At 32.6% G+C, this 22,075-nt stretch overlaps 1 protein-coding gene across 1 annotated transcript in view; it reads right to left on the reverse strand.

The window, feature by feature from the left end:
* LOC143059754 (electrogenic sodium bicarbonate cotransporter 1-like) overlaps positions 1–21,318 on the reverse strand; it is a 36,421-nt gene extending 15,103 nt beyond the window's left edge. The window contains exons 1-8 of the mRNA XM_076233305.1: positions 21,184–21,318; positions 15,242–15,389; positions 13,474–13,634; positions 12,763–12,996; positions 10,731–10,828; positions 6,693–6,938; positions 5,153–5,299; positions 3,805–3,884 (exon numbers count right to left, since the gene is read on the reverse strand). Of these exons, the coding sequence (XP_076089420.1) occupies positions 3,805–3,884; positions 5,153–5,299; positions 6,693–6,938; positions 10,731–10,828; positions 12,763–12,996; positions 13,474–13,634; positions 15,242–15,387 (1,112 nt within the window). The 5' untranslated portion in view covers positions 15,388–15,389; positions 21,184–21,318. The remainder of the gene's footprint in view (positions 1–3,804; positions 3,885–5,152; positions 5,300–6,692; positions 6,939–10,730; positions 10,829–12,762; positions 12,997–13,473; positions 13,635–15,241; positions 15,390–21,183) is intronic.
* Between the last annotated feature and the right edge of the window lie 757 nt (positions 21,319–22,075).

Consider the following 22,075-nt stretch of genomic DNA (forward strand, 5'->3'; position numbering starts at 1 on the left):
CGGTTAGCCATATGAAGATATATTATCAGACTATCATATGACACGGGTTATGTTCTTCTCATATATGTTATGATGGTATGATACTAAACCCCTAACGGGAAGGATTGTGCCTGATGTTCATATGATGAAATCATAATTTTTCAGTCAGTTTAATTGAAGTCTGGAGCTGGCATGTCAGTTAACTGCTAGTAGTCTGTTGTTATTTATGTATTATTGTCATTTTGTTTATTTTTTTGGTTACAGTAAGTAAGTAAGTAAGTAATTAGTTTATTACAGTGTCACAATCTAACATTATACATAATATATTATACATCAGATAAAAACAGCATAAAAATATATTAGATTCCTGCCTTAAAAGACATATGAGACACTTTTACCTCATGTACATTAAATGCATACACAATTTAATACATTTTTCAAAAGTAAAATTTAAAAATACGAAACAATTACTTCGTAGATCAACAATTTTAAACTTAAAAAAACAAAAAGGGTAGAATTGATGTTAAAATCTTTTAAAAATAATATGCTAATAAATAATAATTAAAAATTTTAGTTCTTTAAAAGTTATAAATTTATCTTTCTCCTCTTAAACATCAAATGCAATGTTTTAGCTAACAAAAATTGAATTTCATCACAGCTCATAATATAATTAAATTTCTCTCCTACACTCAAGATAATAAAAACATAGTTTGATAAAAAAGGTGAATTTAAAAGTTCCTCTCTCAAGTCCGAATAAAAATTACAGTTCATTAAAAAATGTTGTTCAGTTTCAATCGTATTTCCATCACAAAACTGACAAATTCTTTCATTTAAAGGTGTAACTGGCTTGGTGTAACGTCCTGTTTCAATGGCGAGTGGTAAGGAGCCACAACGAAAGTTGGATAAAGTTCGACGGTAGTCTCTAAACTTGACGGATTTCACATAACTGCTTGCCTGAAGATAACTTTTAAACTGTCTGAACGTCCTAAGTTTATTTCCATTTTCACAGTTTCGATCGTTATGCACATCGCGTAGCCAATTTTCAGCATCCATAGTGTTTAACTTGTCCTTTGCAATATTAACTTTTTGTCGGATTGTCATATTTTGAGCGTTTATCAAAGAACTTAATTCAATTTGTTCAATAAATTTCAGTACACGGGAATTCCACGAGCGCTGTTTTGATTTACTCGATTCATGTATCTTTTTAACGAGCCTATTTCCATCTAAGTTTGTAACTTTAAAATACAGTCTCAAAACTTCGATATTTTGTTTAGTTTTTACCGTAGACCATCCCATGTCTCCACGTATAGCTAGGTTTGAAGAGTTCTTAAAAGCACCTAGGTAGTATCGGCATGCTTTGTTTTGAACAGTTTCTAATTGTTTGTGTTCTGATATGCCCCAAATACTCGCTCCATATAATAAAACAGGCTGTACAAGGCTTTCATATAGTTTTGTAAATATGTCATAGTCCATTCCGCCACACGAAATGAACTTTGTATAAAGTGCGGAGAGAGCTCTACTTGCCGACTTTCTTATTTCCCTCACTGTAAATTTCCAATTTAGATGTTCATCAAGCCACAATCCTAAATATCGATATTTACTGCAATACTCAATAGTTGTGTCTCCAAAAAGAAAGTTAAAGTTCGATCGAGGGGATGCGGGACAACGAAAATGTATTATTTTTGTCTTTTCAAAATTTAAACTTAATCTCCACTTTGAACACCAGTTGCTGACTACATTTAACATCATTTGAAGGGATTCTTCATCTGGTGCTAGTAAAACAATGTCGTCAGCGTATAACAGGATAGACAAAATGCACGACTCATTGATCGGGATACCAAGATTCAGATTGTTTATTTCATAGACTAGATCGTTTACATACACAGAGAATAATGATGGTGATATTTTGCAGCCTTGTTTTACGCCCATATTAACGCCAAACATATCGGTCATATGGCCGTTTACTTTAACAGCATAGCGAACATCTACATATAACGACTGTAGTCCTTTTAGAAACTTTCCATTTATGCCTATTGACATCAGTTTAAACCACATCATCTCCCTATTTACAGAATCAAAGGCTTTTTTGGCATCGATGAAACAAGCAAACGTTGATAGTCTTTCGATTTTTCTATTAGTTATAATACTTGTTAGAGAGTATAAATGTTCAATGCAACCACGATCTTTTCTAAAGCCGTTTTGTTCATCGGCTAAGATGTTATTTTCTTCTAACCAGGATGATAAACGTGTGTTAAGAATATCTGCATATATCTTACAGGGAATTGACATCAGAGCTATCCCTCGATAGCCTAAAGGATCACGATAATCTTTGTCTGGTTTTAATATTGGATTTATGAGTATGTTGTTCCATGTCGCAGGCACAACTCCATTGTCAAATGCAAACTTTATGATCTTGAATAGAATATTCACACACGAGTTGTTACGAAGAAATTCGGCACATATTTGGTCAAGCCCGCCGGCTTTATTAAGTTTTGCTCGATAAACAGCCTTCTCAACGTCATCATACGAAATATCATTATTTAAGATTTCTGAATCCTTTCCTGAAAGATTTATTATTTCATTTTCTAGTTGATGTTGAACAGTACATATAAAGTCTTCGTCGTACTTACTATCAGTTACATTGAATAAATGTTCATACTTGCATTTCCATGTGGCATATACTGTTTTAATATCTTTACACACATTACCTTCTGATGTTAATACTTCCATTGGTATTGAAGAACGCCTGTCATTCGCTATTCCTAATTTACCAATTTTCTTCCAAAAGTCTCTTGTGTTGTTCTCTGTCGAAAGATTCAGTAACTCTTGCTGTTGTCGCATTTGATAACTTCGTTTTTCCTTTCTCAAAAGTTTATCGAACGCATTTCTCGATGTAAGAAATTGTTCTCGCACACGTTTCTTTTTGGTACCACACCCTTTCCATTTCAGCCATACTTTTTCGTGTTCGCAGGTTTTATCCCACAGTAATTTGAGATTATCGTTCCAGTATGGTTTGTATCGTGATTTTCCTTTTGACTTCCTGTATTGGTTATCTCCTTCTGATTTTTCACCTATCTTGGATTTCACTTCATCAGAAATAAGTTCAACAAAACAACCGTAGGCAGCATCGACGTCTTGTTTCACAGTTAAATTATTTTCAATGTTTTGAATGACTTGTTCTATTTTTACTCTTACCGTATCGTCATTTAAAAATTCGTTTGGTATGGTCCGAGATCTCGGTTTACTAGGAAGTTTTTGAATATCGGAGTAAGACGCTAGTGGTGTTTCATTTTGTTGATTAGCCGATTCTCTCTTGATAGAAACTGTAAGTACCGAGTGGTCAGGCATTTGGTTCATGTCTTGTAATCCTAATTCGTTGGTAATATCAGACATGATTTTAACATCTTCTGACATCAGACTCGGACTTCTCTTGAACTGAATTTTAATGTGCGTATTGTTATGCGTTTACTTTTCTACATTGGCTAGAGGTATAGGGGGAGGGTTGAGATCTCACAAACATGTTTAACCCCGCCGCATTTTTGCGCCTGTCCCAAGTCAGGAGCCTCTGGTCTTTGTTAGTCTTGTACTATTTTAATTTTAGTTTCTTGTGTACAATTTGGAAATTAGTATGGCCTTCATTATCACTGAACTAGTATATATTTGTTTAGGGGCCAGTTGAAGGACGCCTCCGGGTGCGGGAATTTCTCGCTACATTGAAGACCTGTTGGTGACCTTCTGCTGTTGTTTTTTTCTATGGTCGGGTTGTTGTCTCTTTGGCACATTCCCCATTTCCATTCTCAATTTTATCATATATATAATAATTACCTGCCAGTTCTTTGCAAGGTGGCATCTATATGAGTTTGGGGTTCTTTCTTCTTAAAGGATTGACCTGCTTTTCGAGTCTCCTGCAAATTTAAATATTCAAATTTAAGCAAATATTAATGATAACTACTGAAAGAAAATTCAATGTGGAAAATCAAATGGAAAATGCTACAGTGTTTATGACAGTTGCATATAGTTCCGTTAGCGTTATATAGACAAAACCCAATAGACATAATTAGTAAACAATATAAAAAAAGATGTGGTATTGCCAATGAGACAACCGTCCACAAAAGACCAAAATGACACAAAAATTACCAACTATAGTTCACCGTACGGCATTCAACAAAGATAACGCCCATACCGCATAGTCAGCTATAAAGGCCCCAAACTGACAATGTAAAACAATTCAAACAAGAAAACTACCGGACTTATTTACATTAAAAAAATGAACGAAAAAAAACCTGTAACACATAAACAAACGACAACCACTGAATTACGACCTCCTGACTTGGGACAGCAACATATATACATAACGTGGCGGGGTTAAATATGATAGTGGGATCCCTAACTTGGGACAGTGGTATAACAGTACAACATAAGAACGAACTATAAAAATCAGTTGAAAAAGGATTAACTCATCCGATGGACAAAAATACAAGTGGACGTGACCGGGTACTTGTACATCCCGACAACAAAAAACACTACGAACAGATCCGAGAGTACTTGCAATTAGTTCAAAGCCACTAACAACTAATAAAAAATATCATGCATCTAAGACTAAATTATCAATCCGTACACATCCAACATCCAATGGATTTAGGGTAAAGACGTCATCAACAGTCAGAGAAAAACAGGAACTTGTTCAATGCCAAGTTACAGGTATCGACAGATTGTAGATCCATGAACGTGTATATGTATATAACACACTAGAAATATTTAGTTTGCTTTTAATTTACTGCTAACAAAATCAATATTTATAGCAATAAAAACAATATTCAATGATCTTATTACAGTGTTAAATTTGTAATCTTTTAGAATAAGTTTATTTAAAGGAACGATAAGTTTACAAGGATCATTTCTAAATTTCCGGGCACGGTTAACAACATTTCTGTAAAAATGAGGATGTGCTTTACCGTTTGAAATAAGTTTTCTACAGTTACAACCAAACATCAAAACCAAATCTTTTATCTATGGAAAAATTTAGTAGAGGTTTTAAGTAATTTAAGGTAAAGATACCCCTGGTCACATTCTTGCATATTGATTCGCCGCATGTTTTGTTCAATTTTGAACGTGGGAGGATTAAACTATAATTGAAGTATTTTCAAATATAATAGTATCCGCTTATTCGAACCTTTGTAGGTAAAGTATCCGGAGGCTCTATTCTTGTAGATGGATTCCAACATCCAGGTGGCAGCACTGTTGTTTGACTGGTGAATTCCTGAATTCCGGTTAATAAATCTATCTCCGATTCAGCCTTGTATGCTACTTCCCTAAAAATCTAAAGCAAAGGGTTTCATTCAGAATAACTTTTTCATTTTTCTATTTCCTATTGCATTCGTATTATTCGATCTGTTTAGTGTTTCAAGGTCTGTTGCTCATGCATGATTTTTGACATTTTCTTGTTTCACTTTTCAACCATGTTGTTATCTGTCCTTCTTCATCTTTCGATATTAATGTAAACCTTGATTTTTGTTTACCTTTCACATAAACTATGGTTAGCTTAGCTGTGTTTGGCAAAACTTTTAGGAATTTTGGTTCTCAATGATCTTCAACTTCGTTCTTTATTTGGCCTTTTTAACTTTTGTGGATTCGAGCGTCACTGATGAGTCTTTTGAAGACGAAACGCGCGTCTGGCGTATATACAAAATGTAGTCCTGGTATCTATGATGAGTTCATATAGAACAATAGAACAATATAATTTCTTTTTAATATTTTATATCTAAAATAAGTAGCATTGATGATCATGAATCGTTTAATAAGTTATCTACAGTGATTGTGCTGTACAACAAGCCTGTCAACACTGAGGTTGTGAGTTCGAATCGCACACAGGGCAGGTGCTCTCGACTCTTATCTTAATTGACAATGATTGCCAGTTTTCCTATCAAAGATCGGTGGTTCTCTCAGGGCACTCCGGTTCCCTCTACTAATAAAAGCTGTCTGTCTCGATATTATGCCGATTACAAAAATGTAGAAAATAGAGTCCCACACACAAAGAAACATAATCAATCTTTAAACTTAAAATGTTGTTATCGTTCGTTTCGATTTATTTTTATTTGTATACCCTAAAATTTTTATTATGAGATTTGAAAAACAATGCAGGTTGAATTTGGAAACTTAAAGTAAACAAACTTAAGGATCTTTTGATTGGCCTTATAATCAGGATTATTCTATCTAAAGTTGATTCAAAAGATAATTTACTTGAAATTAATTTAATTTTTTGAAAAGGGTTGAAATTTAACAAAGAGGACATTTAAAATAGTATTGAAATTCAAAAGTAAATAGTTGAATAAATGCAAGGAAACATGCACAAAAATTTGAAAGAGAACATACGAAAATCCCAATATAGAAATGAAACACACATCAAATTACCCAACTAATTACGTTTTCAACTTTCTTATCTAATAAAAATTCATTTTTTCTTAATATTCATTTAAGCGTACTGATGACTCTTTTGTACACGTTTCTGGCGGAAATACACTATTTCAATCCTGGTATCTATGATGAGTTCATTTGTAAGGCGTACCTCTGTTCCTAGTACATGTAGTATCAAATAAAATTAATAGAAAATAAGTAATTATTTTTCGCCTTGCGCGACACGATCAATTTAGTTAAACCTTCCCTTACTTCGACATATGATTCTCGTCCCTGCTCTTATCCACTTAATTACTTACATCGTCTGTGATCAGTGTTCCCATACATCGAGCAGCTTCCTCTGCTGGTTCCAAATTCCCTTTTGGAACCAGTAAAATAAACAGGAAACGAGTTGGTAGATCAACTTCCGTTATCATTCCAATATCACTAGCAGTTTGAAGTCGTACAAAAGCACACAGATTTCCCATCAAACCTTCGACTTCACCTACCATGATATTCATTACTTCGGAACCTGGTGGTATCTTCTTCTTAAACTTCGAATTCCTCTGATAACAAAAAAAATATTTCAAATTTATAACCAGGGGTAAAAGTAAAACTGTGAGGAAAATTCAAAACTGAAAGTCCCTTATGAAATGGAAAATCAAAGGCTCAAACACAGCAATCATTGATAATAACTGTCATTTTCCAGACTTAGTATATGCATTTTCCTATGTAGAAATTTTGGATACTTTCGTTGTCAATATAATGGAATTTAATGTGACTGTCGTACAAGTGAGAGGTTTAGCTAGCTATCAAACAAGGTTTAACCCACCTTTTTCTAAGTGAGAAAATGACCAAATTCAGGAATACTAGTATGACAGTTGTTATCAATTTGTGTGATGTGTTTGAGATTTTGATTTAGCCTTTTGATAACGGACTTTTCAGATTGAGTTCGGTATTTTTATTATTTAACTTGTTAAATACCTTATGTACCAAAACATAAAAAACCCATGAAAACAATACTTATAAATTCCAAGCTTTCGAAGCGCTTTCTTTCATTTAGCTTGATCATGAACGCGCAAAGACGAATATTTAAAAGCCTAGACTGTAAAGGATCTGTAACAGTTGATGTTTTTAAAGGACCAAAATTTATCTTAGATTCACTTACCTAAAGGAGTCAAAACCTGGGTTCGAATACTGAGCTGATATTAGCCTCGGAATACCCACAGAAGTTAAGATTGTTGATCAATAAAAATCTACATAAGACAATGCTTGTACCAAGTCAGAAATATGACATTTGTTGTCCTTTCGTTTGATATGTTTGAGCCTATTGATTTTGTATCATTTGATTATTGACTTTTCGTTTAGAATTTTCCTCGGAGCTCAGTATTTGTGTCATTTTACTTTTTAATTGATAGGCCCATTGAATATCACGGCCGACACTCGGCTAACCGAGAGATTGGTCGGTTAATCTATATTGAGTATGCGGCTATATCGGCGGTTGGTCTGTTAATCGGGTTGGCTAAAGTCTGTTAATCAGGTGTTATCGAGGAAATCATTGAAAGTTCAGCATGTTTCATTGTATAACTTTCTAAATATATTTTCATCATAAAAAGTATCCATGTCTAACAAAACAATTCAATGTACTGAATTCAGTGGTGTAATTATTATTTTTCTAGCTTCGATGTACGATCTATAAAATGAAAAGGCGGGTTACTCATCAATACATTTATACACATTTTACACACATAAAATGTACACAAAATGACACATTGGTTAAATTTACTTGCATTCAATACTTTGAACATCGAAAAAAGAAAGGCATTATGTTTGTTAACCGTATTGATATCCTTGTGTGAAAAATCTACACGAAAATCTGTATTTTGGTGACATAAATCAATTTTTATTCAAAACCTAGTCTGTTAATGGGTCGGATGTATAAAACCCGGTCTGTTAATTGGTCTGTTAAGAGTTATGAATGGCAATAAAAGTATAATTGTATTGCTATTTTGGGTGTTATCGGATCAAATGAGTAGGCTCAAGACGAAAGGCTAAAATATACGAAAATAACACATGAGCAATGAAACATAACATATACGGAAACAACACATGAAATTGAAAATTGATAAACTGGTTTCAAAAAGTGTAATATTAAAGTAATATTAATTTCATCCAAGAATGATCGCATATATCATGTTGATTCTGTTAAATTGTCATGAATGACACAAATCTGTCATCTACGTTGGTAACCAGTATATAAATCAGAGATAAACGTCGTAATGTAACTAAACATCAGTAAGTAAAATATATTGGGATGACAAAATATGAAAAAAAAAAAAAAAATAAAGAGTAAGATAAATAAAATGTAGAAAAAAATGACATAACAATTTAAAGAATACAGAAATAAAACAATACCCCCAATCCGGACCATCATGGTATACACGAGAATCTGGATGGAAACGCAGAATATAGAATAATATATAAGGACAGTAGAGAGTGATACATTGCTAAAAAAGGGGAGAAAAATAATACTTGTTTAAGAATACACACATGAAACACCGATGGCTGTTGAAACAGTAACGGATTGCGATGTACTTATATTGGTGACAAATTCTAGAAGTTTACATGCGGACAACTATGGTGGCAGGTTAATGCCATTTTGCGTTTTAGCGCTTTAGCGTTTTCGCCTTACATATTCTATATGGCGAAAACGCGAAATTGCGAAATTGCGAAGTCGAAAACGCGAAAACGCTAAACCGATTTCTCGTTTTCGACTTCGCGTTTTTGCGTTTTCGCCTTTTCGCGATTTCGCGTTTTCGCCCTATAGAATATGAAAGGCGAAATCGCGAAAACGCGAAATGGACTTCACCGGTCACCATAGACAACCAATTGGATGATGCTGACGAATTTGGGTTTAACGTCCAGTGACAAATATCATGTTCATATGTGAACGAGAACACGTTATATGTACCCTGTGTTGTATTAGAAAGACACTTTCAGTCGAAATTGAGAACGTGCTACTTCAAACAGACACAAAAATTAAGGCTGATGGAAAACGTCAATAACAAATTCATGCATATTCCAGGGGCCAATCCATATCACGCTATATTGAAGTGACACACCCTTCAATAAAATGCAAAGAAAGTCAAACTAAAAATGCTCTTTCTAGGATACTGTGGCACCGTATTGTCATTTTTGTTTACTCAGGAACATCTCATTCTTAAATTTTTCAAGGGGAAAATATAATGGTAACAAAATTATTGTCGTGACTAAATAACTCTTAACTGACACAATTTCAATTGTCCAACCCATTAACAGACTTTATTCCCATAATTTTCACTAAAACGTGGTATTATTCACGTTATTTTACAATTATGAAATATTTACTATTGTCAATTTATTATTTAGAACCACAGTACTATTTTTTGTCCTTTAAATGATATCTAAATTTGTTTGTTTCGCCTTTTATTAAAAAAAATGCTATGCATATAAGCATAGATACTACATACTTGCGCGACGCCTTTTAGTTTTACTGAAAACTGCGCAGACTAAGAAATGTTTTAACAAGTGCAAAATGTTCTATGATATATATCATTTTGTCAGACACTTTTCTTTTTTTGATTTGGTTCTTATAACATGCCAAAAATCTGTATATTTGATAGAGTTTAACATTAAATTAAGTGTTTTACTCTTAACAGACGTATAACCAACCCGATTAACAGACCAATCGCCCATATAGCCGCATACTCAATATAGATTAACCGACCAATCTCTCGGTTAGCCGAGTGTCGGCCGTGAATATATATAAAGACGAATATTTTTCTTGTATAATTGATTAAGAGAAATCTCCATATCATCTAGATGAAAATTCTAGGATTAAAACTTCTTCATTATCATATATGTGTATTTTTATCTATTTATAAAAATATAACATATCTGTAGTTTCTTATTCATGATTTTTTATTACTAATGGTATTTGCTTTTATCAAGCTTTCAGTAACTGCGAGTAATCTCAAATCATACTTTTGTGTTAGTTTTACAAAATTTGTGATACAATTTGTTAATCATCGTTTACTTTTATTGTGTTATATCTCGTTTCATTATTTTCAATGTGTACCACCTTCGATGTACATGTATTTAGTATGACGATAAATTTTCAAATTTGTTCTCATATGATGTGGTTCATAAGTGTTTATCATTTTTTATAAAGATTATACAGTTAGTTTTTCCTGTTTGAAATTTTACACCAGTCATCTTGGGTCCTTTCTACTTACTGTTCGGTAAATTGAAATGCATTGATTGATATGTAAATGTCGCGTCTGCTTTGATCAACCTGAAAATGATACAAAAACGTTTACCTCTCCATCCGAAAGTGCAACTTCGTTTTTATGATCGGATGTTCCGTTCTCAGTACTGTCCAATGTTTCAGTAGACTCCGAACTATGGTTATATGCCTCTAAAACAGAGAAAAATGGTTTTCTGACATTTCTTACCTAAGTCTTTAATCCTCCGAGCCTCGTGATACTACTAGGGGTCTAGATGGATTTGTAGAATAGTAAATATTTGGTACCAAAAAAAATAGTATAAAGAAAATAAAATAAAATATTAAAGAATCGAATAATGATGATTCTGTATGAATGAATATAGAACATGGACTGAAAAAAAATAAATAAGGAAAAACGGATTAATGAATATAGATAATGCACTGAAAAATAAAGAATAAGGAAAAACGGATAAATGAATATAGATAATGGACTGAAAAATAAAGAATAAGGAAAAACGGATTAATGAATATAGATAATGGACTGAAAAATAAAGAATAAGGAAAAACGGAATAATGAATATAGATAATGGACTGAAAAATAAAGAATAAGGAAAAACGGATTAATGAATATAGATAATGGACTGAACAATAAAGAATAAGGAAAAACGGATTAATAAATATAGATAATGGACTGAAAAAAAATGAATAAGGAAAAACGGATTAATGAATAAAGATAATGGACTGAAAAAAATGAATAAGGAAAAACGGATTAATAAATATAGATAATGGACTGAAAAAAAATGAATAAGGAAAAACGGATTAATGAATAAAGATAATGGACTGAAAATAAAGAATAAGGAAAAACGGATTAATGAATATAGATAATGGACTGAAAAAAAAAGAATAAGGAAAAACGGATTAATGAATATAGATAATGGACTGGAAAAAATGAATAAGGAAAAACGGATTAATGAATATAGATAATGGACTGAAAAATAAAGAATAAAGAAAAACGGATTAATGAATATAGATAATGGACTGAAAAATAAAGAATAAGGAAAAACGGATTAAAATAAGTACAAAGTAAGACGTCCCTATCGAGACAACATAGCAAACTAAAGAATAAACAATACGAACCCCACCAAAAAACTAGGGTGATCTCAGGTGCTCCGGAAGGGTAAGCAGATCCTGCTCCACATGCAGCTGTTTATTACATGTAAACCGTTGTATTAGTGTTTTAATGAAATCAAAATGACTTAAACACTAGGAGCTATTTTACCGGCTCCGGCAAAATAGCGATTCATATAGAGCTTTGCTATTATGCCGGTCTTAATTAAGATTAAAATAGGAGTATATTCAGAATAGAAAAAAAAATATAGAAATACATACGTCAATAAGATATCGGTATACAAATATTTTATCTTAATAAACATATTTACAAAACGTGAATATTAAAATTGATATTATATTCTGTAATTCTCTAAAAATCTGCCCCTTTTAAAATATTTAAAAAAAAAAAGCATAAATATTAAAATTGATACCAGTACTTTTTTCTTTAATAGAAAGTCTATAAAAAAAAAACATTTCTATCTAAAAAATATAATACAGAATAGCAAAGCATACTAACCCATTTAAAAATCAACATTCTGATTAAAACTTTTAATAAAAATATCCTATAAGATTTGAAACAAAGCGTAACACCCAACAACCTCAAACTGCTTTACGAGCGATACAAAATATGTGTGTCTTGCTCTTTGGTGAATTTCTTTTAAGTCTGGCACCGAAAAGGTGATGCCACTGCAGTCTTCAACGGAAATGCATACACTTGTTTCTTTTTGCATGTTTGGGTCTGCATCACTTTTGAATAGAATGAATGCTGTCAATAGCTTGATTTCTATGCATCGTGAGTACAACAATTTTTTTTATTAATCTTACAATATTTTATTGCACCATAAACAATAGATTATTAAAGTTTTGTCTGGTATTCATGAATTTCATAGTCCTCGTGTCACGATTTCACAGTCACACGTAGTTGTCGTTTTCAAAATGCTCCAAACCCTGCTGTAGCTCTTGATATCAGTCGTTTGATGGAAGAAAGATAACCGCCTACTTAAAATTATACTTACGATTTGTATGACTCTTTGACTCATTCGGGGTATCTCGGTCTTCGTCTTCACTCTGACTATGATTTTCGGATAATTGTATCCCCGACTTAATCTTTGGCAGACTTTTTGGCAGAATGTTATGAAGATGTTTATGAAGCGTCTTGTGTTTGTGTTTCTTCAAGAGAACAGTTCTGACATGGTTCAATAATAAGGGCTGTAAAGTTCCATCACTGGACCAATGTTCAAGCAACAAATCTGGAATCAAGAAAGGTGATAAAAAAATTTTAAATTAAGCAACAGATGATAAAATTCAGAAATCGAGCAATAGATGACTGAATCAAGCAACAGATGATAAAATTCTGAAATGATAAAATTCTGGAATCAAGCAATAGATTATAAAATTCTGGAAACAAGCAACTGATGATCAAGCAAAAGATGATAAAATTCTGGAATCAAGCAATAGATTATAAAATTCTTGAATTAAGCAACAGATGATGAAATTCTGGAATTAAGCAACAGGTGATAAAATTCTGGAATCAAGCAACAGATGATAAAATTCTGGAATAAGGCAACAGATAAAAAACTCTGGCATCAAGCAACAGATGATAAAATTCTGGAATTAATGACGCACTTACGTGTAGGTGATTATGTTATTATACAGTTATATTGGCGAACATTTGTGATTGTGTGATTGCTTAGACACCCTGGGGGGTGTCTTTAATTCCTTCTTACCTACTATTTCGTGCATAGATGTCGCTTCTAGGTCAAGCAGCACAGGATTGGCTGTTACAATCAGATGTAACTCTGTTAGATACTGCATACTCAATGATGACACGTGAGGCTTGGACCATCGTTTACCATCCTCCTCGAGTTCCTCCTCAAACTTCACCCAACTGTGTAAAAAAAGAGAAAATATGAGACACTTTATCAATATATTTAAAATCTTAATAATAAAAATACCGAACTCCGACGACAATTCAAAACGGAAAGTCGGTAATCAAATTACACCATCTCAAGGTCTCAAATGCACCAAACAAATGGATAACAACAGTTAATGATTACTCCTTATTTGGTACAGCCATTATCTTTTATAGTAATTGGTCGATTAAACCAGATTGTTATGCTAGCTAAACCTCTGACATTGACAAAAAGATGCATGTATATTTTTTTGGGGGGGCAAACCACCATTATATCTTTAAATGTCCTGTACCAAGTCAGGAATACGGCAGTTGTTATCGATAAGTCCGTTTCTATGCATGCTTGTGTTTGTTTTTGTTGCAGTTCAGTGTTTCTGTTGTTCCGTTGTTTTTCTCTTATAGTTGGTTAATGTGCTTCCATCTGCTTTGGTTTGTTACCCTGATTTGTTTTCGCTCAGTGGATTTATGGTAATTGAACAGCGGTATACTACTAAGCCATGAAAAAGAATAGGTTTGTTTGCCCAAACCCTACCTACCCAGAAAAAAGCTGCCTACTCAAATTCTTTTATTGTCCTGATTTGAAGAAGTTTTTTTTTAATCAGATAGGCATGAAGACTAATAAAAATCCGATACTTCAATTTCTTTAAAAAAAAAAAAAAGAAAAAAAAGAAAATGCCTACCTACATTTTGTACCTACCCACGGTCTCAACCTTGGGTAGGGTTTGGGCAAACCAAAATATTTTTAATTGTGGTCCTGTTTCCTTTATTTGCTACAACAGAAAATGCATTTTCTCTCATACTCCTTGTGTTTGGATAAACAAATGCAACTTATGACTATCTTAAGGTGGTACCTAACACTACAGGGAGATAACTCTGTAAAATCAGCTTGACGTTTTAATTACGTTGAGTTGTTAAGGGAATGACAAGCTTCTCAATGATCAAAATAATTGTCAAACTGCTATATAACCAGTGTATTTTTTCTGATAAAACGGTTGGTTCAAATTTTTTTGAAATTATTATATTTTTGTAAAAGGGTCAAAGAAAATACTTTGTCCAAATTTTAAGAAAATTAAACGAGTCAAATTAATTTTAGGTAAAGTGTTGGGTACCACCTTAATTATATTCCAACACTCCCCAGACATGTCAGCAATTATACATAAACGTATAAAAGTGTGCAAATGCTCGCTAATGAAAAATTAACAGATAAAGCGTCATTAAAACCGCTGTATGATGCCAATGAGAGAAATATCCACCAGTGATCAAATGAAGTTTTTAGCTTAAGTACAATTAAGAAATGTTTCTTAAGGTGGTACCCGAAACCTTGACTAAAATCAATTTGTCTCGTTTAATTTTTATAAATATCTTACAAAATATTTACTTTGATCTTTTCACGAAAAAATAAATTTTAGAAAAAAAAATGAACCAACGATTTCACCAGAAAATTTCATTGGTTATACAGTTTGACAACTAGTTTTGATCGTTGGGAAGCTTAATATTTCTTTAAAAATACAACAAGATTAAAACGTTTATCTGATTTTCCCAAGCTATCTCCCTGTAGTGTTAGGAACCACCTTATTACCTACCGCCTGACTTCCTTCCAAACAGATTCGTCATGGAATGGCCTCAAAGCATCCATTTGACAAAACACAAAATGGCAAATCTCGCTTTCATCTTTGTCAATAACAATATCTGGAATCCCATTGGTCTTTGGATTTCCTTCCACAGACATTTCTTCAAAGAAAACCAATATATAAGTATTCGACTGTCAATTATGTAAATCAGAGTATTATAATAGTATATATATATTGTAGTTATGATACTAGTATTACACAATAAAAAATAATTACTATTTCATGATACTGTTATCATATTGTTCTCAAGGCTTGCGGTTATGAAACTTTCGAGTACATTTGTCCTACTCAGACTAAGAAATCAACCAATCAAATTATCTGTTTTGGTGTTTCAAGTACAAATTGTGTACTATGAGTACCGTATAAGTTTTCTGGCCAAAGGTTCAGATCATTAAAGATGGTATATTTTGGTATTAATGTTGATTCACTCAGGTCTTTTTATCGTTTCTTGGCATGTTCCTTTGATATATTTTATGATGGCATGATACTAAACCCATAACAGGATGGAATGTGCTTGATTTGCATATCATTAAAACATAATTTTTCAATCAGTCTTATTGAGGTCTTGGGCTGGGATATCAGTATAAAATTATAACTGCTAGTACTGTCCCTTGATTGGTCACCGTATGGCCTTCAACAATTAGTTTAATTTATACCTTATATAATTATTTTTAATTAATGTGTACTGAGATTCATCCCGTTAATTAAATATAAAACGCAGTTACTGTTGAAAAGTGAAATTTAACGTGTACAAATCATATTTTACATATACATGTAAGACACATGATTTATGTGCATTTCTATGATAATCTATCTTGTTACTACGTTATTATATATTTATACAATTGTGAGACAACAACAATTTTTTTTTATAGGTCATGACGCGAATATTTAAATAAACTATGAAATATGAAATAGTAAGAAATAGTTACCTGCAATGCAGAACTACTACATGTACATGTATAAGAGTGAAGATGTACAATGTACAAATATAAATGACTTATTTTTCCGGGAATTTGCGTTACTCTTCGGGTCAAATCCGAAAGTAGACGAAACTTACTGAACTTCGAAGAGAAAAGATTCTTGATGTTGAGATTTTTGCAATATTTTTTTTAACATTACATCTAAAAATTGTTTTTAAATCATTTAGTATATTGCTTTTCAACTATACTTCCGGATGAACTGAGCTCACTCAAAATTATGGGTGTGTTCTTGTTTCTCAGCCTTTAGTCTTTGAAAATCTTTATTACAAAATAAGGATATGGGGTATGATTGCAAATCAGATAACTATCCACAAAGTTCAGATGAAGTTGAGGCAATCATAGGCAACCATACGGCCTTCAACGACGAGCAACATCCATACTGTATAGTCGGTAATAAAAGGCCTTGACATGAACAATACGCCACCATTCAATTGAGAAAACTAATGGTCTGACTCATAACAAAATAATTTATTAAAATATATGACAGATATGAACCAACTACAACCACTGAACTACAGAATCCGGACTTTGGACAGGCACATACAGAATGTGGCAACATGTTAATGAGCGCTCAACCAGGATTAAGAGAAACGAGGGTTATATGTAAATGTAATGATCGTCAACCCTCTCCTCCCCCCCCCAACAACAAAAAAAAACCCACACCCTCTCCCCTATGGATCCGTCACTTACTTTAAATTTACAAATAAAATTTTATATATCATGTGAAACATATTCTGAGAGTTAATTCATATGTGATTTTTATATCCAAAGATTTGTCTTTTGTTTCTGAAACCATTTAATTCTTATACCAGAACAGTGCACATGTACATATATTATAACCTCGTGATGTTTAATGAAAATCCGACGTTTGATTAATTAAAGTCGTTAAGAATTATTTTTTTTTACATTTACCTGACACAAAACAAGGATTACATAATTATTTAATTATGGTAAAGTTTTTAGACAAGTAAACATAAAAAAATCCGAAAATACGTCTGTGTACATGTATGCACTGCTTAAGGAGGTAGACCTAGGTAAAGGGAAATAACTCTTAAAATCATCAGTACGTTTGTATCAACCATTTTTAAAAATATATTCTAAGCTTCTAGGTTACATAGATTATTTTCAATCTGTTTCAGGTAAATGCTTAAGATACATTGATGAACTTGACTTTTACAAACCCTTAACTGATTTAAAGAGTTATCTCCCTGAACCAAGGTCTACCCCCTTAAATAAGAGGAGATGTTGGATTTACGAAAATCAGAGAGAAAACATACGACACAAACAAGCCAAGGACATCTAGTCTAAGAGTCACCATACAATCTGCAGCACAAGACACGCGTCTGGTGCGTGGAAAGTGAAATATACTTTCTGTCAAGCTTATAATCGGTTCAAGGCTATAATATTATGATTAAATTAAATAGAAAACTATCATATATCTTCATGTACAACCAACACTATATCATGAAAAAGGTCTGGCATATATATATATATAAATATATCTATCGAAAGTTCAACAAAATAAAATTAAATATGTAACCCTTTTATCTGATTATAACTTCTTTTCCCTGAGCGAAATTTTAACATTTCAGTTAAGAAAAAAAGTAGAAAAAAGAGAATTTTTGACTGATGATTGGTTAATATAAATTTTAAATATGACTTTGAAAAAAAGACCAGTAATACTGATAGAATCGATTCTGGTCTGTCATGTACAAGTTAGTGTCGAGAATGTGTTTATCATTTGTAACAGCACAAAAAAATACACTACAATAAAAATGCATCATACGTTGATATCTTCTATTTACCCTTTTTATGTTTCTTTCTCCCTTTTTTTAGGAGTGGGGGGTGGGGGTTGGGGGTAATCCAAAAATGATAAACGAAAGAAGGAACCTGGTTTAAATGAAATAGATAACCCTTCACAAAATATTACACAGAAAACTAAAAAGCAAGCAAAATTTAACCTAGTAAATGCAGAAATGACCCTGTATGTGCTCTAAAAGATCCAGTCTGTAAACCTGCATAAAATAAGGAGAAGTGGTGTGGTTTTTAATGAGACAAACATTCACCCGAGACAATTTAAACTTATATAAGGTCGCTGTGCGGCCTTCAACACTGACAAGGTCCTCTACATGACACATTGTAAAACAAATTATTTCAAACAAGAAAAACAACGGTCTGATGTATGTCAAAACTCATAAAAGAAAACAGATATGATAGACATAGACAAATGGACAACAACCACTGAGTTTTACAGACTTCTGTCTAGGGTCAGGCGCACGCAGTGGTTAGCCATTGTCTGGCATTGCACGGGAATATCTGCGTGCATTTTTGTAAAATAGTCTGGTTGCAGAAAAATTTGCCGAATTAAGGATACTTGTCAAATATTCGGAATTCTTTGGTTTTATCCATGAAATACAATATAAAATTTGCCTTTAAGGTTCCTTTGTTTGTAGATTACCAATCTATATCAGACTTCGTTTTATTTTTGAAAGAATGTCGAAAACATTCTTAAGAAGGTTAATTTTAATTTGAAGGATATGGCGACAAATTTGTTCTGCTTTTATAGTTCCTTTGTTTGTAGACATCCAAACTTCGTTTTATTTTGAAACAATGTCGAAAACATCCTTAAGAATATAAAAAAGAAGATGTGGTATGATTGCCAAAGAATCAACTGTTCACAAGAGACCAAAATGACACAGACTTAACAGTTATAGGTCACCGCACGGCCTTCAACAATGAGCAAAGCCCATATCGCATAGTCAGCTATAAAAGACCCCGATAGCACAATGTAAAATCATGCAAACGAGAAAACTAACGGCCTTATTTATGAAAAAAAAAAATAACGAAAAACAAATATTTAACACACAAAACAAACGACAACCACTGAATTACAGGCTCCTGACTTGGGACAGGCACATACATAAATATTGTGGCGGGGTTAAACATGTTAGCGTGATCCCAACCCTCCCCTAACCTGGGACAGTGGTATAACAGTACAACATAAGAACGAACTATAAAAATAAAGCTAATTTTAATTTTAAGGATATGGCGACAAATTAGTTTTGCTTTTATAGTTCCTTTGTTTGTAGACTATAAATCTATAACAGACTTCGTTTTATTTTGAAACATGTCGAAAACATCCTTAAGAAGGTTAATTTTAATTCTAAGGAAGTGGCGACAAATTTGGTTTGCTTTTATGGTTCCTTTGTTTGTAGACTATCAATCTATAACAGATTTTGTTTTATTTTGAAAGAATGTCGAAAACATCCTTAAGAAGGTTATTTCTTTTTTATTCTAAGGAAATGGCGACAAGATCATGAATGAGACAAACGATAACAGCATTGATTAATTGAGAATTATGATAATTGGTTAAAGTTTTACATTTTCAGTGCTGAGAAGTTGCACTAATTTGAACGACGATGGACGTCTATTATAATAAGGTAGAACTTTTAAAAATGTATATAATAGACTGACAGACGTTAAGGTGTGAGTAAAATATAATAGATGAATAACGAACATAAGAAACACAATGACAAAATAATGCTTTTTTTTTTTTTAATCCGATCGTTGATAAGCGTATCATTCTTGTAATTTGCAGTTTTCTCTAATTGTTTTTGTGTAAACGTTTATAAAACCTTTAGGTACATGTATGTTGTTTATCTATTTAATGAATTTTAAAGTGTTCTACATTTGTACATTCGTTCAATCATGCCATACATGTTCTCTGCATGTACGACCTTTCAGTGCAATACACATAAATAGATATAGGAAGATGTGGTGTGAGCGCCAATGAGAATAGTCTCCATCCATCTCCATAAAACACGTTTAAAAATATCATTTAACATTGAATTTCATATTCTGCATGGTTATCATCACAACGATGGAAAAGAAAAAAAACTTCTTGTCTCTATAAGTAGAAAATCGATATAGAATTATGGATTTGTGTATTTTTGAGAATACTTATTTTTGTTGAGTAAGGAAAAGTAGTATTTTCGAAGATATTTGATTTCAGGTTGTGTCAAAGTTTGCTATCAAAAATTAAAAAACCTTGTATTTGCTTAATATTCAAACCCACAAAATTCTTAACAATGTTATATGTCGATCTTCTTAAGGTTATTAATTTTAATGTAATATTTAAATGCAGATTGATAGGAGAACAAACTGCTTCCTACAGATACTCAAAGCCTGTTTGAATAGATATAGGAAGATGTGGTATGAGTATCAATGAGACAAGTCTCTATCCAAGTCAAAAAAAATTTATAAAAGTAAACGATTATAGGTCAATGTACAGTCTTCAACGCGGAGACTTGGCTCACACCGAACAGCAAGCTGTAAAGGACTAAAAAAACTACTAGCATAAAACCATTCAAACGGTATAACCAACGGTATAATCTATATAAAAAAAAAAGAGAAACGAGAAACATTTATATTTTTAAGAACCACATCAACAAACGACAACTACTTCAAACATCAGATTCCTGACTCAGTACAGGGGCACACAATTGCAGCGGGTTTAAACGTTTTAAAGGTACCGAACCTTCACCTTATCTGAAACAATCATGTAACATCACAACAAAGGAAGATATACGATAAAATATCAATAGGAATGGCTTAACTCAATCAAAAAACGTAGTAACATAAATGAACATACGCTGAACGAATGAAGCATACTTTATGGGATCTGCTCATTGTTGAAGACCGTACGTTGATTTAACATAAATAGTTTCTGTATTATTTGGTATCTTGCATCATTGGAAACTATGCCACATCTTAATTTTTTTAATATTCAAGAATAAAACTACCATTAATACAGTTTTACCCCATTGAGGTCGTGATAAACAGTGAATGAAACATAATAAAAATATATTCAGATTTTAAAGATTACTAAATAGTTCATATTAAAAATCTTACCTTAATTGTCTAAGTTGAAATGTAAAAAAATACCGTAAAATATACGCTACGCAATGTTGAACAATGCTTCCAATTGATTGAAATGCGAAACTAACAATGCTGCTGCTGTGATCACGTGACAAACAAGCCAGGGACCTGCGAAAAATTCCAAGAACGCCCCTCTAATTACATTGTTATGGTGTTGTACAAGTGAATTGATGAGGATTGTCGGTAAATAACATTAATACTTGTAATCTAAAGTGTTAATTTGCGTGTAGTAAATTTGCTTTTTGACAACAGTTTGACCTTTTAGGTCACACTACCTCAGGGAAAGCCCTTCAAATTTAAATCTTTAAAAAAAAACATGCATTTCATTTTTTTCAAGGCTGGTATAAGTACATAATGTAAGTTAACGACAGGTGAAAGTTTTATTTATCTTTAATCACTGAAATTAACATGCATGCTCCGGGAAGGTAAAGTTCAGTGGTGTTATAATTGCCGCTTCGTCCCCTGAATAAGGCAATAGTTTTATCATTTTTACAGCAAAAAAGTGCATATTATTGAAATAAATATGTAGCTCTCTCTCTCTTTTCTCTTTTGGTGGCTGGTATGTTTCGTCAAGAGTTATGTAATTGAGATCTAAAAACTAGATTTAATGTTCTGCATATGGTCATGCGCCCGTGCAATTTTCAATATATATCCGTACCATTCCGATTGTTTCCTTTCTACTGGCTTCAGCTACTTGTCGGTATGTAACTTTATATTCGTTTCCGTTCTACTGGCTTCAGCTACTTGTCGGTATGTAACTTTATATTCGTTTCCGTTCTACTGGCTTCAGCTACTTGTCGGTATGTAACTTTATATTCGTTTCCGTTCTACTGGCTTCAGCTACTTGTCGGTATGTAACTTTATA

Source organism: Mytilus galloprovincialis, chromosome 14 (genome assembly GCF_965363235.1).
Source record: "Mytilus galloprovincialis chromosome 14, xbMytGall1.hap1.1, whole genome shotgun sequence".
Taxonomy (NCBI): Eukaryota; Metazoa; Mollusca; class Bivalvia; order Mytilida; family Mytilidae; genus Mytilus; species Mytilus galloprovincialis.